Source organism: Schistocerca nitens, chromosome 3 (assembly GCF_023898315.1).
Source record: "Schistocerca nitens isolate TAMUIC-IGC-003100 chromosome 3, iqSchNite1.1, whole genome shotgun sequence".
Taxonomy (NCBI): Eukaryota; Metazoa; Arthropoda; class Insecta; order Orthoptera; family Acrididae; genus Schistocerca; species Schistocerca nitens.
Window position 1 is genome coordinate 446,371,876 of NC_064616.1, and position 22,659 is coordinate 446,394,534.

Consider the following 22,659-nt stretch of genomic DNA (forward strand, 5'->3'; position numbering starts at 1 on the left):
CGCTTGCAGTCACATCTTTTATTTGGGGATTATTATAGCTGTTGTTCATGAAGACGTTGCATAAATGACAAAACTCCTGGGGCAGGTTATTGGAGTATGTTATTATTCTTGCACGATGTAACGAAGTTTTATCGCAGTGTGCTTCTGTACCAGGTGACAATGGATTGCAAGCCACTTGTGCAATCTGACCTTACCCCTTCTTGACATTCTCGTCCACACCAAATGAATGGATGCCGTGGTCACAATGTCTGTAGAAAACCAATTCAAACTTATCCATACTTACACACCATCAGCCATCATCACAGGTATTTCCACTTAACTTAGGGCATACCAAACTTCCCAACCGGTGAACTGTGTCTCGCTGGCTCTGTTCCAGTTTAAGTGGAATGCAGAACCTCAAACTTGTTATTTACGGGCATGGCTGTAGCACCTTGACTTTTTTTTTTTCGCTGGTTCCTGCCTCCCCTGTACAGGGGCCACAGAGCTGCCACTGACACGCCACCCAGTAGACAACTGGTGAGAGGTAACGTACTTCCTGTAGAAGAGACAGTATCCAGGGGACAGGATAGTACGTGTAACCTGCACGGGTGGCAATTCAGGTGCTGACTATCTTGGGATACATTATGCTATGCCTGCTTGACCTGTTCATGTAATTCTGTAACAGTTGTTGGTTGATGAGTCACACAAGTCACTTATAGTCCCTTCATATGCCACAAGTGGTTGATTGCATACAAGTCATGCTGGCCAAGGGAGTTGGTGCATGTGTTGCAGAGCACATTGAGTTTCATGGGCAGTGTGTGAGTGAGAGTTATCCTGTTGGAACAACAAATCAGTCGTGCCCTTCCTTCACTTGTCTGTAGTGTCTAGTGGGGTTTATATGACGTAGGGGGTTTCAGTGGGCTGCTCTGTTGTCATCTTAGTAAAGTGTCATGAATTTGAAAACGAGTACATAGGTTCAAAGTATCCTCATAGTAAAATACCTCAGCAACTTCAGCAGTCTGTAATTATTTGGTATTTCTTCATAGTAGATCCCCATCATCAGTAGTTCTCTTCGTGGATAAAGAAATTACCAGCATGTCTGGATACTGAAAAATTGTGTTTGTTTCATCTGTCTTACACTCACTTTTCTTCTTCATTTTCTCTGTCTGATCATGATCGGCATCATATTCCATGTGACTGTGGCATGTCACTGGGGACGTGGGAGATAAAATTTCTAGATTTTTATGAGTTTTTAACACTGACATAGACACATTGTGCCCATATATGTGTTTATATCCTGGCAACCCCAGAAATCAGAATACATAATTTCATATTTCATCTTGGAGAATAACTTGGACTAATATTTAGCAGTGGATAAGATGCTGTGGCTACTCATCTGCCATGACCTACTTCACTTCATATGTAGCACTAAACCTGGACATCATTGTAGTCATGCCTAGTTGAACAGGATGAGTAAAAGAAAAGGTACCTGCTTTGAGGGTGATAGTATTGGTGATCCTGAACAAAAAAATTCCTTGTATTACCATATGCCTTATTCCAAATTGTTTCCAAGGTAGAACACATTTAAGGTCCATTGTTATTTATTGGCTGAATTACTCAGTACAGTGTCCTTGTATACAAAGTACCACAGTAGTGTAAGTGAATTAGAGATGATCAATTTGATAAGGACTTGTGACCTACAAGTCAAGAAACTACCTCAATTTGGCCTACAAAAACTACCTAAGCTTCAGCTCGTGCATGTCATGCGAGAATGTTCTCTCGCTCTCTTCGCACAAACTGTTAGCCCCAGAGAAAGAAATGAATAGGAATTTTCTGTAGGAAATTTAATTTAGCTTAATTTTGCCCTGTAATACCTTTTCAGTACAGGCCGCAGTTTTCGAGTTATTCAAGAAAAACCTACAGAACTGACATTAAAGCATTCAGTCTTGGAAACCATTCGAAACAGAGTATAGGTCCATACGAAATTTTTTGTGCAGAAACACCAATACTATCACCACTCAAAGCATGTACCATTCTTCCTGACTCACCCTGTATTGAATGTCAATAACTGGTGTGTATAAAACCCAAAAGAACATACTGACACTGGCTGTTGCTGCCTCCTTGTCACCAGCCTTTGGTGTGGTACTGACTGGTCTCCATATTGCTTTTCCTACTTGGCCAACTGAATCACTGAGCTGCAATTTCAGAGGAGTGACAGTCAGCTGAAAGATTTTCTATTGCGAGATATAATTCATGAAAAAGTATGAGGAGCATTCAATAAATGATAAAACACATTTTTTTTTGAAGGCAGGTTGGTTTCATTCAGGATCTCAATACACCATATTATTCCTCACCTCACTCATTTGGTAACAAAATCCTATTTTTCAACATAATCTCCATTCAATGAAACGGCCTTATGCCACTTTACTGGGAGGGCCTATATGCCCGCATGGTATTACTCTACTTATTGACATTGGAGTCATCGTCGTGCTACATCAATAACATTCCCATCATCCACATATTGTTTGCTGCAGAATGCTTCTTTCATTGAGCCAAACAAACAGAAGATTGAAGCTATGAGATACAGGCTGTAGGTTGGATGAGGGAGAAGTGTCCAATGAAGTTTTGTGAGCTCCTCTCACATGCACAGACTCATGTGGGGCCTTGCATTCTCATGGAGAAGGAGAAGTTAGTTTGCATTTTTTGTAGCGAGTAACACGCTGCGGCCGTTTCTTCAATTTCCTGTCACAAATTGAAAATATGGCTGGGTGTACAAAGATTTCAAGGTGACGATGAACTCAAGACTGGCGTTGCCAGACTGGCGTTGCCAGACTGGCGTTGCCAGACTGGCGTTGCCAGACTGGCGTTGCCAGACTGGCGTTGCCAGACTGGCGTTGCCAGACTGGCGTTGCCAGACTGGCGTTGCCAGACTGGCGTTGCCAGACTGGCGTTGCCAGACTGGCGTTGCCAGACTGGCGTTGCCAGACTGGCGTTGCCAGACTGGCGTTGCCAGACTGGCGTTGCCAGACTGGCGTTGCCAGACTGGCGTTGCCAGACTGGCGTTGCCAGACTGGCGTTGCCAGACTGGCGTTGCCAGACTGGCGTTGCCAGACTGGCGTTACCAGGTGGTTCAGTTTCCAGGTGGCAGACTTCTATGCAGAGGGGTTATAGAATCTGGTGCATCATTACAAAAATTGTATAGATATTAATGGCGATTATGTGGAAAAGCAAAATAGACATGTAGTAAAATATTATTGTCAGTAAAAACCTTTCCTCATGAGCTTATTTTTTATGACCAAATTGACCTTAGTTTTGGAATATACCTTGTGCTTCTGCTGTGCTTTCCCTCTCAGAGTTAAGCACACAACCACACCATGAGTCAGTAACTCGATGTAGAAAACTTAACACTTCTGACAAGTGAAACTGCAAGGCTTGTGATACGCTGCAAGTCGGCAGCCCATGCTGTGCAAGACTGTCTATGTTGTTTATAGCACTGATTGAACCATCTCCTAGTTGCAACAAGCTGCACCTGATGACAATAGTATTCAGTTAAAAGATTACATATTTCCCTGAAAGATAAATTGCTAGAGTTCAGGAGTGGTCACAATTTTTGCACAGCTTAATACAAATGACTGCTAGAAGTCAAGAGTAAAGCTTTGTTGCTTATCATAAATGTTATAAACAAGACAGTGAAGTTCAAAATGCAGGAGGGATATCTCCCAACTCTCTGAAGTCTCGACAAAGCAGGCTAACAGTGATGAAGGCATACCCATGACCACTGACTGATGTTGCTGCTGTTCAGAAGGAAGTCACAAGATAGCAGCATGCTGTTCTTGTTACAGTTTTTGTTGTTCCTGGGTCATGTGTTGCTGCTGCTGTTGCTGCTGCTGCAGCAGTAGCTGTAGAAACAGCTGTAGTTACTAAAGTTCAAGAAACTTCAGATCTGTAGTAGTGGCACTGCACAATAGGGTAACTTCTCAGCCACTTTTTCCCCCACCTCTGTTACAAAAGCATAAACTGTCAACAAAGTGAAAGTCATAAGCTGCAATAAATATATCCAAATCATGAAAATCTGACAGTTCAGAACAAAAGAGTGTATTCAAGTGCATAGCAATATGAAGTGATATTGAGCACTTCGTTCTGTGTGGAACAAGTGATTGCTGGTCACCCAGCCAGCTTATATCTGTACAAGAGGTGTGACCCCACGTGACAAGCATGTTCCGCCTTTTCAGTTGGAGCTGACAGGTGACACCTCTGAGTCACTATTGACATCCACTGTATGTGGAGTTATTATACTCTGCTAGAGTGGTCTCCCATTCCCCGGTGTTCTTCAAATACCATTTGGTCATCTTCTTCATTAAAGCATTCTTTAAATCAATGCCTGCATTTTCCCAGCACCTTAATTCCCTCAGATTATGTAGTCTGCCCATTTATTTGATGTATATCAAATTTTTCTTTCAGTTTCCCTTTTTGGTTGCTCTGACCTTTTGATATATACTTTTCACATGAACCTTTTCATTTCAGATCTTTCTTGCTGGTCCTTAAACACCTGTGTACTCATCAGCATTGTAAACACCTTGTTCTACACATAACTTTTGGCACTGTAAATGCTGCAGAGGCTTACTTCTAATGCTTCTCTGCATTATTTCACTTAGATGACCTTGCCTCCTCTGTGTGCTTCTAATGCAAGCGCTCTGAGTACCGAATGTAGTTGTTTAGAGATTTAAAAAAAGCACTTACATGTTTCCGGAATTTATTCTTCTTCCTCAGACACAGAAATGAATTTCCTGTTTGCTGATGATCCTGATAAGATGCCCCTGCCCACCTGATATATTGGATCCTAGTCACAATGTACATCCATTAAGTCCTTTGAGAGACAGGGAGAGGGAGATGGGTCTGAAACAAATATAAATGGTAATGGCTTTGTTTGCTATTGTGAAGAATTGGTTACATTAGTGAACCAAGATTACTACATACACAGAAAATTGTTGGAGTGAAAACTTGTGCCTGACAAGGAGTGCCAGAATATTTGAATCTAAGTTGAGTGCTGGAATGCGAGCAAGAGTTAACTACACAGACATGGAACTGAGATATTTTGAGTTTTGCACTTTTCTTTATTGGTCTGCTCAACTTCATGCAATAATCACCTTTTTGGTTCATAAACAATTATTTACAATCCAAAATATAGCAAAGTTAATATTGTCTTCTAATGTCCATTATATATCTGGAAAATATTGGCTCCAAATCACCGAATTTGAAAAATAAAATTTACAAAATGATTTGCTTTTACAGTAGTCAAGTTTTCATCAATTATTTGTACAACTTACATCGTAGAAGGAACTATTAAGTAGAATACAACTTTCCTCTTCATGTAGGTGTAGCCCCATTTCTGTTGCCTGTATTAACACTAATTTATGCCATTTCACTCAACAACACAACAAATAAACAGTCGTGTCAGTACACAGAGGCAAAAGTTTGAACTAAATATGCTGTCAAATATCACTAACACTTTAAGGTTTATTGTACAATATACTCAGCTCACACTGCCAGAAAAAAATTAGTACATCCTTTTAGAGGTTTCCAATTTATTCAAGATTTATTGTTGCAACAGTGCATACGAATTGCATGAAATTATTATATTTACAGATCAAGAACACAAGCTGTTCTGAGGTACCAGCTATCAACCCAAAGTGAAACACCCATATTGGTACATGATGTAGCCTTCTCGTTCAGCAGTGCAGGCACTGGATCGTGCATATGTTGAATAGTATCCTGGGATTATTAGCTTGGTCTGTTCATGTAGTTATGTAAAAGTTAATGGTTGATGAGTTGCCGGAATCACTTCTCATCCCACACGTGTTTGATTGGAGACAAGTCTGGAGATTGCAATGACCGGGGAAGTTGATTCCCATGTTGCAGAGCATGTTGAGTTTCACAGGCAATGTGTGGGTGAGCATTATCCTGTTGGAACAACACATCACCTTCCTGTTGCAAGAATACCAAAACAAAGGGTCTAATGACATTCTGCACCTACCGAACACCAGTTATTGTCCCCTTCAGAAACACCAAAGATGAATGAGTGTTACAGCTTATTACATCACAGATCATAAGACCTGGGGTGGGGCCAGTGCATCTTGGACAAATGCACTTTTATGAGACATAACTCACAGGTCTACTTTGTTAGCGCAAACGACCATCACTTGCAAGCAGTGAGAACTTGCTTTTATTACTCAAGACTACAACTTGCCACTCCATCTTCCAAGTGATCCTCAGATGGCTCAGTTGAGCTGTTCTCATCAATGGTGTGGTGTGAGTGGAAGATGGGCTAGAGGTGTGCATACTTGTAGTCCCACTGCTAATAACTGGTTCACAACAGTTCATATTGACACATCTGGGATCACAAGCCCCTTTGTCTGTGCTGTGGTAGCCGAACCATCTGCCACTGCTGTCCTTAAACTACGACAATCTCCCCCTGAGGGTCCATGGGTTAGAATAGGCCCAAAGTATCCCTGCCTGTTGTAAGAGGTGACTAAAAGGAGTCTCGTACTTTTCAGCCCTATAAGTTCAGGTCCCATTTTTATGGTTTGACCTACCACTTTCCAATTCTACAGAAGTGTGGGCCATATGGGGAATGACACCTTACGTGGTGCATTAGTTATCCATAGTGCCCTTAGATTGGATCTCCTGAACTTCTTGTCATGGCTTTGCATTTCCACCTGTAATTCAACTATTTTGGTGAGGACATTTTCCAGGGTATGTCATCTTTCGCCCCCATGACAATATTGGATTTCTCTGCGCCCAATATCCAGCACGGTAGCCAGTCCATTGTGGTGGGGCTGTCATTTACCCATTTGGTAGTAGCCCCTTGACAACACAGGGATTGCACTGCTGATGCCTGAGCTGTAAACTCCCCACATATGCCAAGGAGTAGATGCCTGTCTTCCTGGGGCATCAGGACACCTGGCAATGGCCACCTTGCCAGGTGTCCTTTCTACCTATGAAGCCTCAATTTTTTGTTGAACATCTTGAGGATAAGTTGGGGAAAGTGACAGTGCTGTCAAAGATGAGAAGTGGTGCAGTCTTGATTCAGACAGCAACTCCAGCCCAATCCCAGGCCTTACTTGCTTGTGACCAGCTGGGTGATATTCCTTTTTCTGTCACTCCCCATAAAAGCCTCAACATGGTCCAGGGGCTTATTTTCCATCATGACGTCCTCTTGCAGTCTGATGACGAGCTCCGTGCCAATCTAGAACAGCAGGGTGTTCATTTCATCTGGTGCATTTACAGGGAACCCAAAGGCAACAGGGTTGCTACCGGTACCTTCATCTTGGCCTTTGAGGGTGATTCATTGCCTGAAAAGGTCAAGGTGATGGTTTACCACTGTGATGTTAAACCATACGCCCCTCCTCCTATGCAGTGCTTTAAGTACTGGAAATTCGGGCACATGTCTTCCCACTGTACTTCCAGCGCCACATGTTGAGACTGCGGACGTCCACTGCATCCAGATACTCCCTGTGTGCCTCCTCCCACTTGTATCAAATGTGGAGAGCAGCAATCCCCCTGCTCACCAGACTTCGCAGTACTCCAAAAGGAGCGGAAAATCATGGAGTACAAGACCCTGGACTGGTTGACTTTCCAAGAGGCTAAACAAAAATTTGAACGATTACATCCCATTCGGCTGACGCACACATGTGCTGCAGGTACATTACCATCACCATCGCAAGTACCAGTTGTACCACACTCTGTGTCACGAACAGTGGGCCCCCGGGCCTCCACAGTACATCCGCTCCCTTGGTGGTAGGGGGAAAAACTCCTTCCATTGCTCCCAAAGTACCTACCTTGGGAACAAGGCCTCCCCAAGCGCAGGGGATATCGGTCACTACCCCCCCCCCCCCCCCTCCTCCGGATCCTCTCATGTGGAAGGGGTCCCTTGGCAGTGGCTAAAGGAGCCAAAAGCTGCTGGGCAAAGAGTTTCATGGTCTTCCTCCATGTCTGAAGCTACTTCGGAGAAGACCTCCCAGCAAGAGAGAGGGCAAGCAAACAAAGAAGTCTGCTAAGGAAAAGGACCCTCTGGTGTCCCCAACACCACCACTCCCTACCAGTTCTGCACCTGTGGGTGAGGTGGAGATCACAGCGTCCCCCAAGGACCTGGATCTCACTGATGTCTCATCCACAGTAGGAATGGATACCAATACTCAATCAATGGCAGCAGGTGACCCTGAGGCATTACCTGCCTCCTTGCATGCTTCATGCCTTCCCAGCCATACGATAATGCCATCCTCCAGTGGGATTGCTGCGGTTTTTTCCACCACCTGGTTGAGCTATGGCAACTGTTAAGCTTTACACCTGCTTTCTGCATTGCCCTCCAGGAAACCTGGTTCCTGGCAATGTGGGCCCCTACCACCACGGCTATAGGGGATATTACAAGAACCATAGTAACTATAATAGTGTCAGATTGAGTTTCTGTTTATGTCCTGAACTCAGTATCCAGTGAACCTGTGCCCCTTCAAACCACTCTTGAAGCTGTCACTGTCAGGATAAGGACGATGCAGGAAATAACTGTCTGCAACATATATCTTCCTCCAGATGGTGCAGTATCCCTGAACACATTGGCTGCACTGATCAGCTCCCTAAACCCTTCCTACCTTTGGGAGATATTAACACCCGTAATACCTTGTGGGGTGGCACCATGCTTACTGGGCGAGGTACAGATGTTGAAACTTTCCTGTCTCAACTCGACCTCTGCCTCTTGAATACTCGGGCCCCCACATATTTCAGTGTGGTTCATGGCACTTACTTGGCCATTGATTTATCTCTCTGCAGCCCAGGACTTATCCCATCTGTCCACTGGAGAACCCACGATGACTTGTGTGGTAGTGACCACTTTCCCATCTTCCTGTCACTCCCCCAGAGCCATTCCCTCTGATGTCTACCAAGATGAGCTTTAAACAAGGCAGACTGGGAAGCTGTCAATGTTGAATCTCCCCCGCAAGGTACCATTGATCTGGTAGTTGAGCAGGTCACTAGAACGATCATTTCTGTGGCGGAAAACACTATCCCTTGTTCTTTGGGGTGCCCCCACAAAAATCAGTACCTCGGTGGTCGTCGAAAATCACTGAGACCATTCATCGGCGAGCTCTACAGCGACATAAGTGGCATCCTTACCTAGAGCAGCTAATAGCTTTTAAATGGCTCTGTGCCCGCATTCACCAACTTATAAAATTACGGAAACAGGAGTGTATGGAGAGGTATGTCTCGACCATTGGGTGCCGTATGTCACCTTCCCAAGTCTAGATGAAGATCAAACATGTTTGTGGGTACCAGACCCCGACAGGTATCACTGGCATTAACATCAATGGTGTGTTATCTACCAACGCAAACACAATTGCCGAGCACTTTGCTGAGCACTAAGCTTGCACCTCTGCATTGAAGAATTACCCCCCATCCTTTCGCACTCTCAAATGGCGGATGGAAGGGAAAGTCCTCTCGTTCACTACACGCCACAGTGAACCTTATAACACCCCATTTACAGAGTGGGAGCTCCTTAGTCCCTTTTACAGTGCCACGTCACAGCTCCTGGGCCATATCAGATCCACAGTCAGATGATTAAAGATCTCTCGTCTGACTACAAGCGACATCTCATGACCTTCAACCGGATCTGGTGCAATGGCGTCTTTCCATCGCACTGGTGGGAGAGCACCATCATACCAGTGCTCAAACCCGGAAAAAAAACCCACTTGATGTGGATAGCTATTGGCCCATCAGCCTCACTAACATTCTTTGTAAGCTGCTGGAACATATGGTGTGTCAGAGGTTGAGTTGGGTCCTGGAGTCATGTGGCCTACAGGCTCAATGTCAGGGTGGCTTCTGCCAGGGTCGCTCTACCACTGATAATCTTCTGTCCCTCGAGTCTGCCATCCGAACAACCTTTTCCAAATGCCAACACCTTGTTGCCATCTTTTTTGATTTACAACAAGCGTATGACACCACCTGGCAACATTATATCCTTGCCACATTATACGAGTGGGGTCTCTGAGGCCCACTCCTGATTTTTATCCAGAATTTCCTGTCGCTTTGTATTTTCCATGTCCAAGTTGTTGCCTCTCACAGCCCCCCCCCCCCCCCCCCCCCCATATCCAGGAGAATGGGGTCCCACAGGGCTCTATATTGAGTGTATCTGTATTTTTAGTGGCCATTAATGGTCTAGCAGCAGCTGTAGGACTGTCCATCTCACCCTCTTTGTATGCAGACGACTTCTGCTTTTTGTACTGCTCCACCAGTACTGCTGTTGCTGAGTGGCACCTACAGGGAGCCATCCACTAGGCGCAGTCATGGGCTCTAGCCCACGGCTTCCAGTTTTCGGCCACAAAGTTGTGTGTTGTGCACTTCTGTCGGTGTTGTACCGTTCATCCAGAATCAGAACTTTACCTTAGTGACTATCCCCTCACTGTAGTGAAGAAATATCGATGTTTAGGACTTGATTTCAACGCCTGATTGACTTGCCTTCCACACCTTCGTCAGCTTAAGCGGAAGTGCTGGTGGCACCTCAATGCCCTCCGCTGCCTGAGCTATACCAACTGGGGTGCAGAACGCTCTACGCTGCTGCAGCTCTATAGAGCCCTTGTTCTATACCGCCTTGACTATGGGTGTCTGGTTTATGGTTCGGCTGTGCTCTCAGCATTGCGTTTACTCGACCCAATGCACCACTGTGGCGTTCGACTAGCGACGGAAGCTTTTAAGATGAGTCAGACGCCCAGCGTCCAGGCGGAGGCTGGAGTCCCTCCATTGCAGGTCAGGTGTGCACAACTGCTCGCACATGTTCGTAGTTCTCCTGTGCATCCGAATTACCGTCTCATTTTTGCACACATGGCGGTTCATCTCCCGCATTGGCGGCCCAGGTCAGGGCTTATAATTGCAGTTCGTGTCGGGTCCCTTCTATCTGAACAGGAGTCCTTACCTTTACCACCTATACTTGATGTCCATTCATGTACACCTCCATGGTGTACACCTAGGCTGCGGCTTCACCTGGATCTTTCAAATGGCCCAAAGGACTCAGTTCACCCCGCGGCTCTTCACTGTCACTTCCTCTTGATTCTTGACATGTATTGAGGCCATGAAGTGGTTTAAACCTATGGCTCGATGGCTGTTGGTCACATTGGCTTCTTGTATGTCCATGGAGGACATTTTGAACAGCATTCCTCACCCACTGGCTGCAGTGTTTTCACTGCAGAACTGGTGGCTATATCTTGTGCTCTTGAGCACATCTGTTCAAGCCCAAGGGAGTCATTTCCTCTGTGTACTGACTCCTTGAGCAGCCTACAGTCTATCAACCAGTGCTACCCTTGTCATCCTTTGGTAGCAACCATCCAGGAGTCCATCTATGGCCTGGAATGGACTGGTCGTTCAGTGGTGTTTGTGTGGACCCCAGGACACGTCGGAATCCCAGGCAACGAACTTCCTGACAGGCTGGCCAAACAGGCTACATGGAAACTGCTTATGGAGATCAGCATTCCAATAACTGACCTGCATTCATTTTTATGCTGCCAGGTTTTTTGGCTTTGGGAGACAGAATGGCACAGTCTCAGTACGCACAACAAACTGCATGCCATTAAGGAGACTACATATGTGTGACAGTCCTCCATGTGGGCCTCTCTCAGGGACTCTGTGGCTCTCTGCCGGCCATGCTTGGGTGACCCACGGCTACCTCCTGCATCATGAAGACCCGCCTCAGTGTCGGTTGACAGTGGCCCATATTCTGGTGCACTGTCCCACTTCGACTGCCCTGCGATGATATCTTCGGTTACCAGACTTGTTGCCGCTAATTTTATCTGACAGTGCCTCATCAGCTGATTACTTTTTACGTTTTATTCGTGAGGGTGAGGTTTATCATTTGATCTAAGTTTTAGCGCATGTCCTTTATCCCTCTGTGCCCTCCATCCTAGTCTTTTTAGGGTGGAGGTTTTCATGTGTTGCAGAGTGGCTGGCATCTTCTTTTTATTCTCATGGTCAGCCAACCATGACAATCTGTTTTTTCATTTTAACCTCTTCTACCTGTTCCTTGCATTTCTGTGGTTTTATTCTCCCCTTTTGTCCATTTAAGTGTTTGTTGCCCTTCTGTCGTTCTTGTGGTTTGTCCTTTCTCTCCGTTTTGTGTTGTCAGTTTTGCTTGTTTTATTCTCAACCTTGTGGCATTGTTTTATTTGGAACAAGGGACCAATGACCTAGCAGTTTGGTTCCTTCCCCCATCTTTTAAACATACCAACTAACCAATACGACAATCCTGGTGGGCATCTGTTCTGTGTGAACGTCCAGGAAATCATCTATGGTTGTGAGAATGTTCATGCAGGCTCTGATACCAGGATTGTTGCACAACTGGCACAGCACATCCAACTTGTGTGACAATTCTCCAACAGGACCATCCAGTCACTCAGAGGGCCACAATTTGACCCCTTTCAAACTCGCTCAGTTGGCTGCAGGAAGCATAAATGCATCTTCATGGCATGGTTGCCTGCTTGATCACACATTTGCACCACACTGAGCCTTCCGGCTGTGAGCATTCCCTATTAAAGGCTGGACACAGATGGAGCTCTGGTAGGTATGCCACTACGCTGTCTGTTGGCAGAAATAGATGAAACCATTATCAGTACATCTACTATCCTCCAGGTGGCATATGCTGTCATCTGATCAAAATCAACATCTCTTTCCAGGTGTACAGATTTTTTTTCCCAGTGTATGTGGATGAGCATTATTCTGTTGGAACACCACATCTCCTTCCTATTGCAAGAATGGTAAATTAACAGATCCAATAAATAGAAAACAACTTACTTCTTCATTTAGGTGCTTCATTTTTCAGCTTAAAATAGTGTAGTGTTCTTTCTCTCTCTGAGCATAAAACAATAATGAACAAACAATGTAATAGGCTCCAGGGAACAATGATATGTGAATGAGGCCAGCAACATTTAGCTGCTTAATGTAAAGACAGTTTTGTGGTAAATTGTAGTGCACAGGTAGAGTACATAGAACTGTGTCATTTTACACAAACTTTATCTACCATACTGTATGTATATTTCTTTGCACAACTGGATTATTACACTTGGAGCGAAGATATGATGTATCTTTCTTTGCTCAAATGAAGCTGATTGCTTTTTGTATGCAGTGATGCACTCAATGATCGCCTTTTCCGGATACATTCCCTTTTCCTTGTGTCATGAAATGGCAATAATGGATGTGATGTCTTGTGCATAATACAGATAAGTGTGTAAGAAGAGACAGGAAGGTGTGCAGGGCTGATAATGCTGATAAAGAAAAATAAATGTGAAAGAATACGTAAAAAGTTAGAATACAAAGCAACATTTCATTTAAAGGTTTTACTGTGGCAACACAGTTTAAAATACATATGATTAGCAGTTAAAAACAGAGACCACCAAAACTATATGTAATTAAAGTAATAAAGAAGAAATAGCAATATCTAAAGTTAATTATTTCAAACTAATTGAAAACTGCAGCCGGTTGTTGTGGCCAAGCGGTTCTAGGCGCATCAGTCTGGAACCGCGCGACTGCTACGGTCGCAGGTTCGAGTTCTGCCTTGGGCATGGATGTGTGTGATGTCCTTAGGTTAGTTACGTTTAAGTAGTTCTACGTTCTAGGGGACTGATGACCTCAGGTGTTAAGTCCCATAGTGCTCAGAGCCATTTGAACCATTTGTAAATTGCAGATGAATATGAAAAGTAATTATACAGTCTAATAGTAGTAACTGAAATTGTGTATCGACGATAGTGTTAGCTAAAGGGCTTCACAGTGACATGAATATTCTCAAGAATAGAATAACTATCTATTTTATATTATTCAGTTCTGCCTCATCTGTAACTCTATTCTCTCTGGTTGCAGTCTCTATTATTATCATCCTGTCATTTTGATTCAACACATAATGTAGACTGAACTGAGAGATAATGTTTTTCATAATTGTCAGACATTCCCCTGTGAGGTCTTCTCTGATCGTTATGCCTGTCTGTGCTATTTCAGCAATGAACAGACTTGTTTCTCGGGATTTTATAAGATCTGATAGTAATTGAACTACTCAGTGGTTTGTGTTGAAGTGTGGCATGCTCACGTGCAGGCTTCTTTTTTATTTTCAGTTTGCATGAGCTAGCTGTCTGTGTATTCTCATTTTCAGCGATTCTTAACAGGTTTGGGCTATTTCTTTGTTAGTTCAACAGTAGTATACAGTTTTTCTTCCAAGCCTCAGATTTTTTCCTTTCATACGCCAACTCAGGCATTTTTAAGAAATTAATTAGTCAACAGATGGATGGAAGTGGAGGGTTCATTTGGGTCAGCTTACCCCTTCTTCCCCCAAACCAAACCACTTTTTAGTGGAAGTGTTTATATTTTTACATACTTCAGTTCCCAAATATGACGGCTAACAATAAAGCAGCATGAAAACCAAGAGTCTCAAAATGTCAATGAATTGCAGAAATTGCGAGCTATATAGTTTTCAGTTTCTAATGTGAGGGCCTGGCCATGTGTCTGGCCTTGCAGCCTGACCAGTAACATGCCAGCCAGGAAAAGGCACACATTCACAGGCTGACCATAATAAGTGTTGTGAAGACCAAATCCAAAATGATTTGAGAGTCCACAGATAGAACTGACAGAAGAAGAAGAAGAAGAAGAAGTGGAAAGGGAGGGACGGTTCAAAGGGGAGAACAGAAAATCTGATTTCATCAACATAGGTGAATGAATGACTCACTTACACACTTTCATAGCTGTAGTCTGCAGACCTGTTCACAGTCTTAGTGGTTATGATGGTGATTGCATACTTAGTTATTATATTATGTAAATTTTGACATTGTCGACATAAAATTTATTGCATGACACATACTTCTCAAATTTGCAGATATATGCTTTTTAGATGCTATATTTTTTTCTTAATTGCTATTTCTTGGATGTTATAGCAAAGCAGTACACTAAACACTGGTATAAACAAATAATTACTTTATGTCAGAAGACTTTGTATATTTTATTGTTATTATGATTAAAATCGTAGGCATCTGTGGTGTGACAAGCTAAAACTGGAGTGAGTGGTGAAGTTGAAAAGCTATTTTGTTAACTGGAGGTGGGGGGTTGGGAAGGAAAGTAGTAAGCTTTGACCTCTCATCACAGACTCAAACGCTGAATGTGCACCAGTGCAACAATTTCATGAAGTTTCACTAAGACTGACGCCATTGTTGCATATAATCAGGTTGAGAATTTTTTGTGGATTGGATTGTAGCATTTACCTCAGAGCTGATCAACTCTACTATACCTGGAATTGAGACTTCAGCTGTTACCACTGGCCTGGCCTCTATGCAGCAAGTGGACATATGTTGTTTATTTTTCAGTTCACAATGCTTTTCAGTTCTGATATCGCTGGTGTACAGAAAATATAGCACTGTTGCAAAGGACACTATTACTGGAATAAATTCACCCAGTATTAAATGACAACACTCTGGAATTCACTTGTATATCAGCAAAAAATAATAAGCCAAATTTAACATAATTTACGCTAGCCTCCAGCTTGGTGTGTTGGGATGAATATATGGCAAAAGTGGATGGTGGTTGTTGTTAGAATTCTCATGATATTTGTTGAAAGCATGATGTGTTTCCCACCTGAGCATCACCCCACTGTTTTCTGTATGACTGTCATTCCTAAAGTAGGCATAATTTAGAGTAGAACATAGATGCAGTCATAGAGCTGATAAGTCAACTGCCTCCCTTCACCATCTGTCTCTACTTTTGGGAGATTCCTGTGTGCATAAAGTGTCCTGAGATTATCATTACTACACCTTCCTCAGGTGTTGAATAGTGGAGCCTTGTGCTGAGAGATCATTTGTCTCCTTAATACACAGGTATTAGCATTGTAACATCTGCAAAATATTGTGATTATAAAACATGTATTGACATAAACAGATGGTGTGCTAAGGAACATGCAACATGGGTATTTAGCATGTGCAAGACAGCCCATAAACTTCTTGTCCCATCACTTTCTATAAAGTAGATGGCACAGGTACATGTCACAAGCACATTCCATGACTGCAAAAGAACTAAATCCCTCTGATGATGGTAATAGAGTGACCACTTTAAAATAAAATGGCTGAAGCCATAAATCAATACTGGTAATCTTTTTGCACATTACCTGTGGAGACAGTGTTCAAAATAGGCTTGCTAGTGTGGAATAATAATACATTTTTATGTCTTTTGTTATTTTGGACTATCATATGCTCCAGAATGAAATTTTTATTTGGGAGGAGCAAGGTTAAAATTTTCATGCGACAATTCTGATTTCAGTTTTTTATGGTTCCGTTGGATCACTGTAGGTTAAAATTCATATGGTTATGCTAAGAATGATATAGATGATTCCTTCTGCTGCTTTTGCTTGTTGAGCTGCTGGTCCATCTGTAATTACATTGGGATTCATTGGACAAATAACTGGAAGTTTCAGTTTTTCTCATCCTGTTTTACCATATGAAGAGACATTTGTAGAAGTCTTACCCAATACAAGGTATCATTTGGCAAAAACTTTGCAATTTGTGTTTTGTTTAACTGATGATTCATTGATAGTCTGGAAGTTCTTGTGGAAATCATCACAAGTCATTTGTCATTGTTCATGGGACACACTTTTGTTTGTGTTACTAGATTTGACTTAGGGAGGGATTCTGAGAGCATACTGCTTAGCTCAAAATGTTTGTCAACATGATGAAATTGTAGAAACTGGAGTACATGCTGTGGTGGTAGATACTGAGTGCATTCGTATGCTCTTCGTAAGTAGAGTAAGAAGGCAACCATATAAAATAGATGCTAAGTGCATTCACAAAGTAATGACCTGTATAGTGTAAGTACCTTTAAAAGGAAGCTTCCTGGCAGATTAAAACTGTGTGCCCAACCGAGACTCGAACTTGGGACCTTTGCCTTTCGCGGGCAAGTGCTCTACCATCTGAGCTACCAAAGCACGACTCACGCCCGGTACTCACAGCTTTACTTCTGCCAGTATCTCGTCTCCTACCGGGCGTGAGTCGTGCTTCGGTAGCTCAGATGGTAGAGCACTTGCCCGTGAAAGGCAAAGGTCCCGAGTTCGAGTCTCGGTTGGGCACACAGTTTTAATCTGCCAGGAAGTTTCATATCAGCGCACACTCAGCTGCAGAGTGAAAATCTCATTCTAGGAACCTTGAAAAGGTTTTATTTATAATTTTGCAACTAAATTGGAGAGATGTTGAGACAATTTCAGATAAAAATCTGTACTTTAAAAAAAAGTCACTTGTGGCTTTCATAGGTATTCTTTTCAACATAAGAAGAAGAATACAACAAAAACATTGTTTCAACTGGTCAGAAAGGCTACATACTGTAACTATCATTGGCAGCTACACAGATTTGAAAACCTGTGGAAACATTCAGAAACAACAAATATTTTAGCAACAATCATGTTGTTGACAGTGGAATAATAAAGTTTATTACATTATTGTGGGACAGAATTACCAGTTTGTGTGTGCGTTCAAGTATTACTCCTTCCCCAGGGAGAAAAGAGACAATGACCACCTTGAAACTGGTTTAGTGCATGAATGGACACAGAAGTGTCCATCTTGGGGACACCCAGTACTCTGTACCTAGTACGTGAGCATGCCCTACAAAATGACTTTGATAGTTTTCTGTACTTTCATATGTTTGTATAGGCAGTACTCAGAATCTCACCCGCTAGAGTCAAGTACTGACCAGCCATTCTGTCTTCCATATAACCATATAACCATATAACCATATAACCATATAACCATATAACCATATAAAATAGATGCTAAGTGCATTCACAAAGTAATGACCTGTATAGTGTAAGTACCTTTAAAAGGAAGCTTCCTGGCAGATTAAAACTGTGTGCCCAACCGAGACTCGAACTTCCTCAGTTGAATTTTCTTTTTAATGATCAAGTTTAAAATTTCAGTTTTAAGCTTTCTGGTTCACATGCCATAATAGGATTAAATAACAAGTTGTTCCATTTCTCATTTAATGTGTACAAACATGTGCATGATTATTATTACTAGTTGTGAAATTAAAATTATTCATGTAAACAGCTATTCAGTTATGCAGAACAGTGTTTCCTTTCCTAACCAAATAATTTGACATTTTACATATAGTTTCAGTTACTAAAACTATTCACTCATCTATTTACTTCCTTTCTAGCTAAGACAAACAAGGATGGAAAACTGGAATCTTGTAAACCTATCCAGAAAGTGGAGTGGAAAACTTCCAGAACAGGGTGGGTAATAACTAAAATAACAAAATAGATTCATGCATACAGAAGGTAATTGTAGGTATTGAAAGCAGAGGTTATGTCCTGTAAGCTGTAGACAAAAGGCTAAAACAATGATTAAAATCTGCTGAATAGGAACATTGCTTTCTTTGGCTTTCAGTATTAGTTTCTCCTCAAAACTGGTACAGTGTAGAAACCATACACATTCTTCTTTGGCAGTGTGTCCTTAAGACTGATAGCTGCTATAGTAATTAAATAACATGTGAATACCTGTTTCTTGTTTATCTAATTCATGGCAGTACAAGTAAGAATTGTCTTCAGCATGAATGCTACTGTTTTCTACTGGCCGTTAACTATCAAATGTTAAGTAATGACAACAAACTCACAACTTGCAACACAAGCAGCTGTGCCAACAAAATTATAAGGGCTTCCTAAGCTATAAAAAGAAAGTATTCTTTTAATAAGTATTGATTAGTAACTTTTGTGCAGTTGGGTACAAGCTGGTAAAAATCTTAAGTGTGCTCACAGCCAGTAAGTGAGGAAATGAGGACCACCTTTACAACTCTACTGAATTTGTACACCATCTCACTCATCAGCTACTTCTGGATAAGGAAGTTTCAGTGTGATGTCCCTACTTATGAGTATTGTAAAAGCGTTGTACCAAAAGTAAGATTACCAATGAGCTACAGCCTCGAGGAAAGGTGCTAGGCTAAATACAACAACAGTGCCATGTGCAGTGGTTCCCCCACTCTAAAGTCTGCCTGTCCGTGATTCACTACATCGCTCAGTGTTAGCTTGACACCTGCCATAGATGGAAGTGTTGATCGCAGCTCCCGCCCAGTGCGAGGTTCCAGCAGTAACCCGGTTTCTTCACACAAGGAACTTACCACCCATGGAGATTCATCAGCAGCTGATTGAGGTTTATGGTGAAGAGTGCATGTCCATTCAGCACATCTGGAAATTGTGCAGGGCTTTTGCTGAGGGTCGCACAGAAGTTCATGGTGAAGAACGGAGTGGAAGACCGCTGGTTGTTGATGCGATTGTCCAGAAGATCAACAGTGAGCTGCTCAAAGATCTTAGGGTCACTGCCCGTGAACTTGTTGAATGCATTTCTGAAGCTTCCCATGGCACAACTGAAAGTAGATTAACAGAAACGTTGGGTTATTGCAAGGTGTGTGTTCACTGGGTCCCCCGGATGCTGACTGGTGGATACAAGGAGCAACGCCTTGACTGTGCTCACAAGTTTCTTCAACAATATGAGGGAGGAGGCAACAAGGAGAAGTGGTTGGACACACTATCATCATGGGAGATGAAATGTGGGTGTTTCATTACACCCCCAAAACAAAACAACAATCTCGTCAGTGGCGTCACTCCGGTTCACGGCCACCAAAGAAATCCAAACAAACGCAGTTGGCAGGAAAGGTTATGGCAACTGTGTTGGGATTGAAAGAGGGTACTTCTCATCGATTTCATGCAACCTGGAATGACAATAAACTCAGACGGATGTTGTGAAACAGCGACCAAACTCTGGTGAGCAATCCAGAATCACCAGAGAGGATGACTGTTGAAGGGAGTAGTGCTTCTTTATGACAATGCTCAACCCCACATTGCTTGTCAAACATGGGAGCTACTAAAGAAATTGGGGTGGACTGTTTGCCCCATCCCCCGTACAGCCTGGACTTAGCCCCCAGCGATTATCAACTCTTTCCCCAAGCTAAAGGAACAGTTAGGTGGCAAATGCTTCAAGAGCAATGATAAAGTCTGTGCTTCCTTAACGGGTTGGCAGGAGACATCTTTGACATAGGAATACAAAAGCTGGAGCACCATCTTCAAAAGTGTGTCGAAAAAAATGGAGACCGTGTTGAAAAATAGACAAAAGTGTAAGCTTTTCAACGATGTATAAATTAATGACAATAAACAATGTTTTCTATTTGTAAAAGATACAGGAACCTTACTTTTGGTACAACCTTCGTATATTATTTTCAGAATCTTGAGACCAGATGGGTGAAAAATTTGATTGTTGTTGTGCTATATACTCCAGGCATGCTAATATGTCAGCCTATATTCAGTTCAACAAAAATCTTATCGATAGACTAGTTAGAGAGGTGAACCTATATACAGGACATTTTGACTGAGACATTATATTGTGCTAAGTTGCTGTAACAGAAAAACTTCACAATTCCTTGGAACACACAAACAGTGTCCATTGTATTGCAAAATACATGATATAACTCTAAAAGACCTGAACAGATAGCTGCACTCAATAGCATGCTGCTTCTTGGATTTGGGGAGGCACACTGGCCCCTGATCATATCTGTCAGTTGATTAATGATGAGGGCCATTGTGCTGGCAATCTTGGATGTTGCTTTTAGGTGCTATCCCAATCTGACGAGGTGAATACTGAGCTGGTACTCACATCCCTTCTCAGTTACATGATTTACAAACATTTAGAAAACATGCTCACATTCCCACATGAGAGAGCACAAGAGGAAGGGCACCCTGCCACCATTTACCACTAACATTGCCAAATCCTATAAACATGTCAACCCTGTGAAGACATAAGACAAGGCAAGGAGAAAGAAGAAGAAAGATGGCACTTGAATAAAAAGGCTATCTGCTTACTCTTTGTGTATTAGTCAAGAGAAGATAAGACTATTTCTGGGCTTCATTGTGTGTAGAAAATGCACTCCTCGATACATCACCATCTGTCACAAATAGTTACTGTGCTTAGTACTTTGATCCACAGATGTTGCACACCATTAGGCAAAGAGAGCTTCACTGAGTAACAGAGACATCTACAAATGGTGCACAATAGATATCATTATTCAGGTAAATAAAGTGGTGTTTTTTTTATCTTTTTTTTCCCCTCCAGTCAAAATGAACAATGCCTGTGGACAGATGGAGACTGAGAAAGGAAAAGAAAGCCATTGGCTACTTACATGCATTATGCTGGCTTCATTTCCAGAAAAAATTATATCTGACATCTTGGGTTGTCGGGTGTTCTGCCGGATATCAGCGTCGTACTTGCACGATATTTCGGTCACGTAGCTCGTAACCTTCATCAGATGCGACCTGAGACGGCTCCTCGAGTGGACCTGGTCTAGTATTTATGCCTATGGCCTTCCCCCTCCACCAACGGCTGCAGGCGCTTCCTCTGTGGTCCGCGCCCATTCCCTGCGACCTGCTGGAGCGTTGCTGCTCCGTTTTCCGTCCGCTGCGGTTCTAGGTGTTCCCTCTGCGGTCCGCGCCCACCAACCCCGCTCCTGGGGGTTTCATCTATGGTCTGGGGTACCAAGTGTTCCCCCTGTGGTCCGCGCCCGCTCACCACGACCTGTTGGAGCGTTGCCGCTCCGTTTTTCATCCACTGCGGCTCTGGATGTTCCCTCTGCGGTCTGCGCCCACCAGTCCCACTTCTGAGTGTTCCATCTTCGGTCTGGTGCTCCTGGCAGTCCGTCAGGGGCTCGTTTTCCATCTCCATGTCTCTGGTTCTTCTGTTTGTGCAGTGTTGCAGCTGGCCCCGTTGCTCCTTTAACAATTCCAGAGCCGGATCCCAGGCTCTGCTTAGCTGGTACCCTGTGTCACGGTTCATAAGATCGTCAGCCATTTTAATTTCTATCGATTCTCTTATAACACTGTCCCAAAATCTGGGTGTTTGTGCTAGAATCCTGGTATCCTCATACTTCATGGCATGATCTAGTTCTAGACAGTGTTCAGCAATGGCTGACTTAGTCACCTGTCTTAATCTAGTGTGCTTCTGATGTGCTTTGCACCTGATCTCCACAGTTCTTGTCGTCTGGCCAATGTAGGACCTGCCACATTGACAAGGTATATTGTAAATCCCTGGTTTTCATAACCCCAGGTCGTCTTTGACACTCCCCAGCAGTCCCCCAATCTTGTTGGATGGACAGAAAACACACTTGATATTGTGTTTACGGAGGATCCTACTGATTCTGGCAGAAATAGAGCCAGCATAGGGCAGATATGCCACCTTCTATGTTTCATCTTGGTCTTCTTCAGGAACCTGTAGTATGGTGGCTGGTTGGAGTGCCCTCTCAATTTGTCTGTCCGTGTATCCATTCTTGGAGAAAACTGTTTTGAGACGTTCTATCTCTATAGGTAGATTCTCTTCGTCTGACAGGGCATGTGCTCTGTGGTCCAAAGTCTTCAGAACCCCATTCTTCTGTGCAGGGTGGTGACAGTTGCTGGCCTGCAGATATAAATCAGTGTGTGTTGGTTTTCGGTACACACTGTGGCCAATTGATCCATCTGCTTTCCTCTGGACTAGTACATCCAGAAATGGCAGCTGGCCATTCTTCTCCAGTTCCATGGTGAACTTGATATTAGGGTGGCATGAGTTAAGATGTTCAAGAAACTCATTGAGCATGTCCATCTCATGTGACCAGACCACG

At 43.1% G+C, this 22,659-nt stretch overlaps 1 protein-coding gene across 3 annotated transcripts in view; it reads left to right on the top strand.

Moving 5' to 3' along the window:
- LOC126248377 (syntaxin-binding protein 5) overlaps positions 1-22,659 on the top strand; it is a 1,030,224-nt gene that overhangs the window by 687,385 nt on the left and 320,180 nt on the right. For all 3 annotated transcript variants that reach the window (XM_049949310.1, XM_049949311.1, XM_049949312.1), the window contains exon 7: positions 18,181-18,256. In XM_049949310.1, coding sequence (XP_049805267.1) covers positions 18,181-18,256 — 76 coding nt within the window. The remainder of the gene's footprint in view (positions 1-18,180; positions 18,257-22,659) is intronic.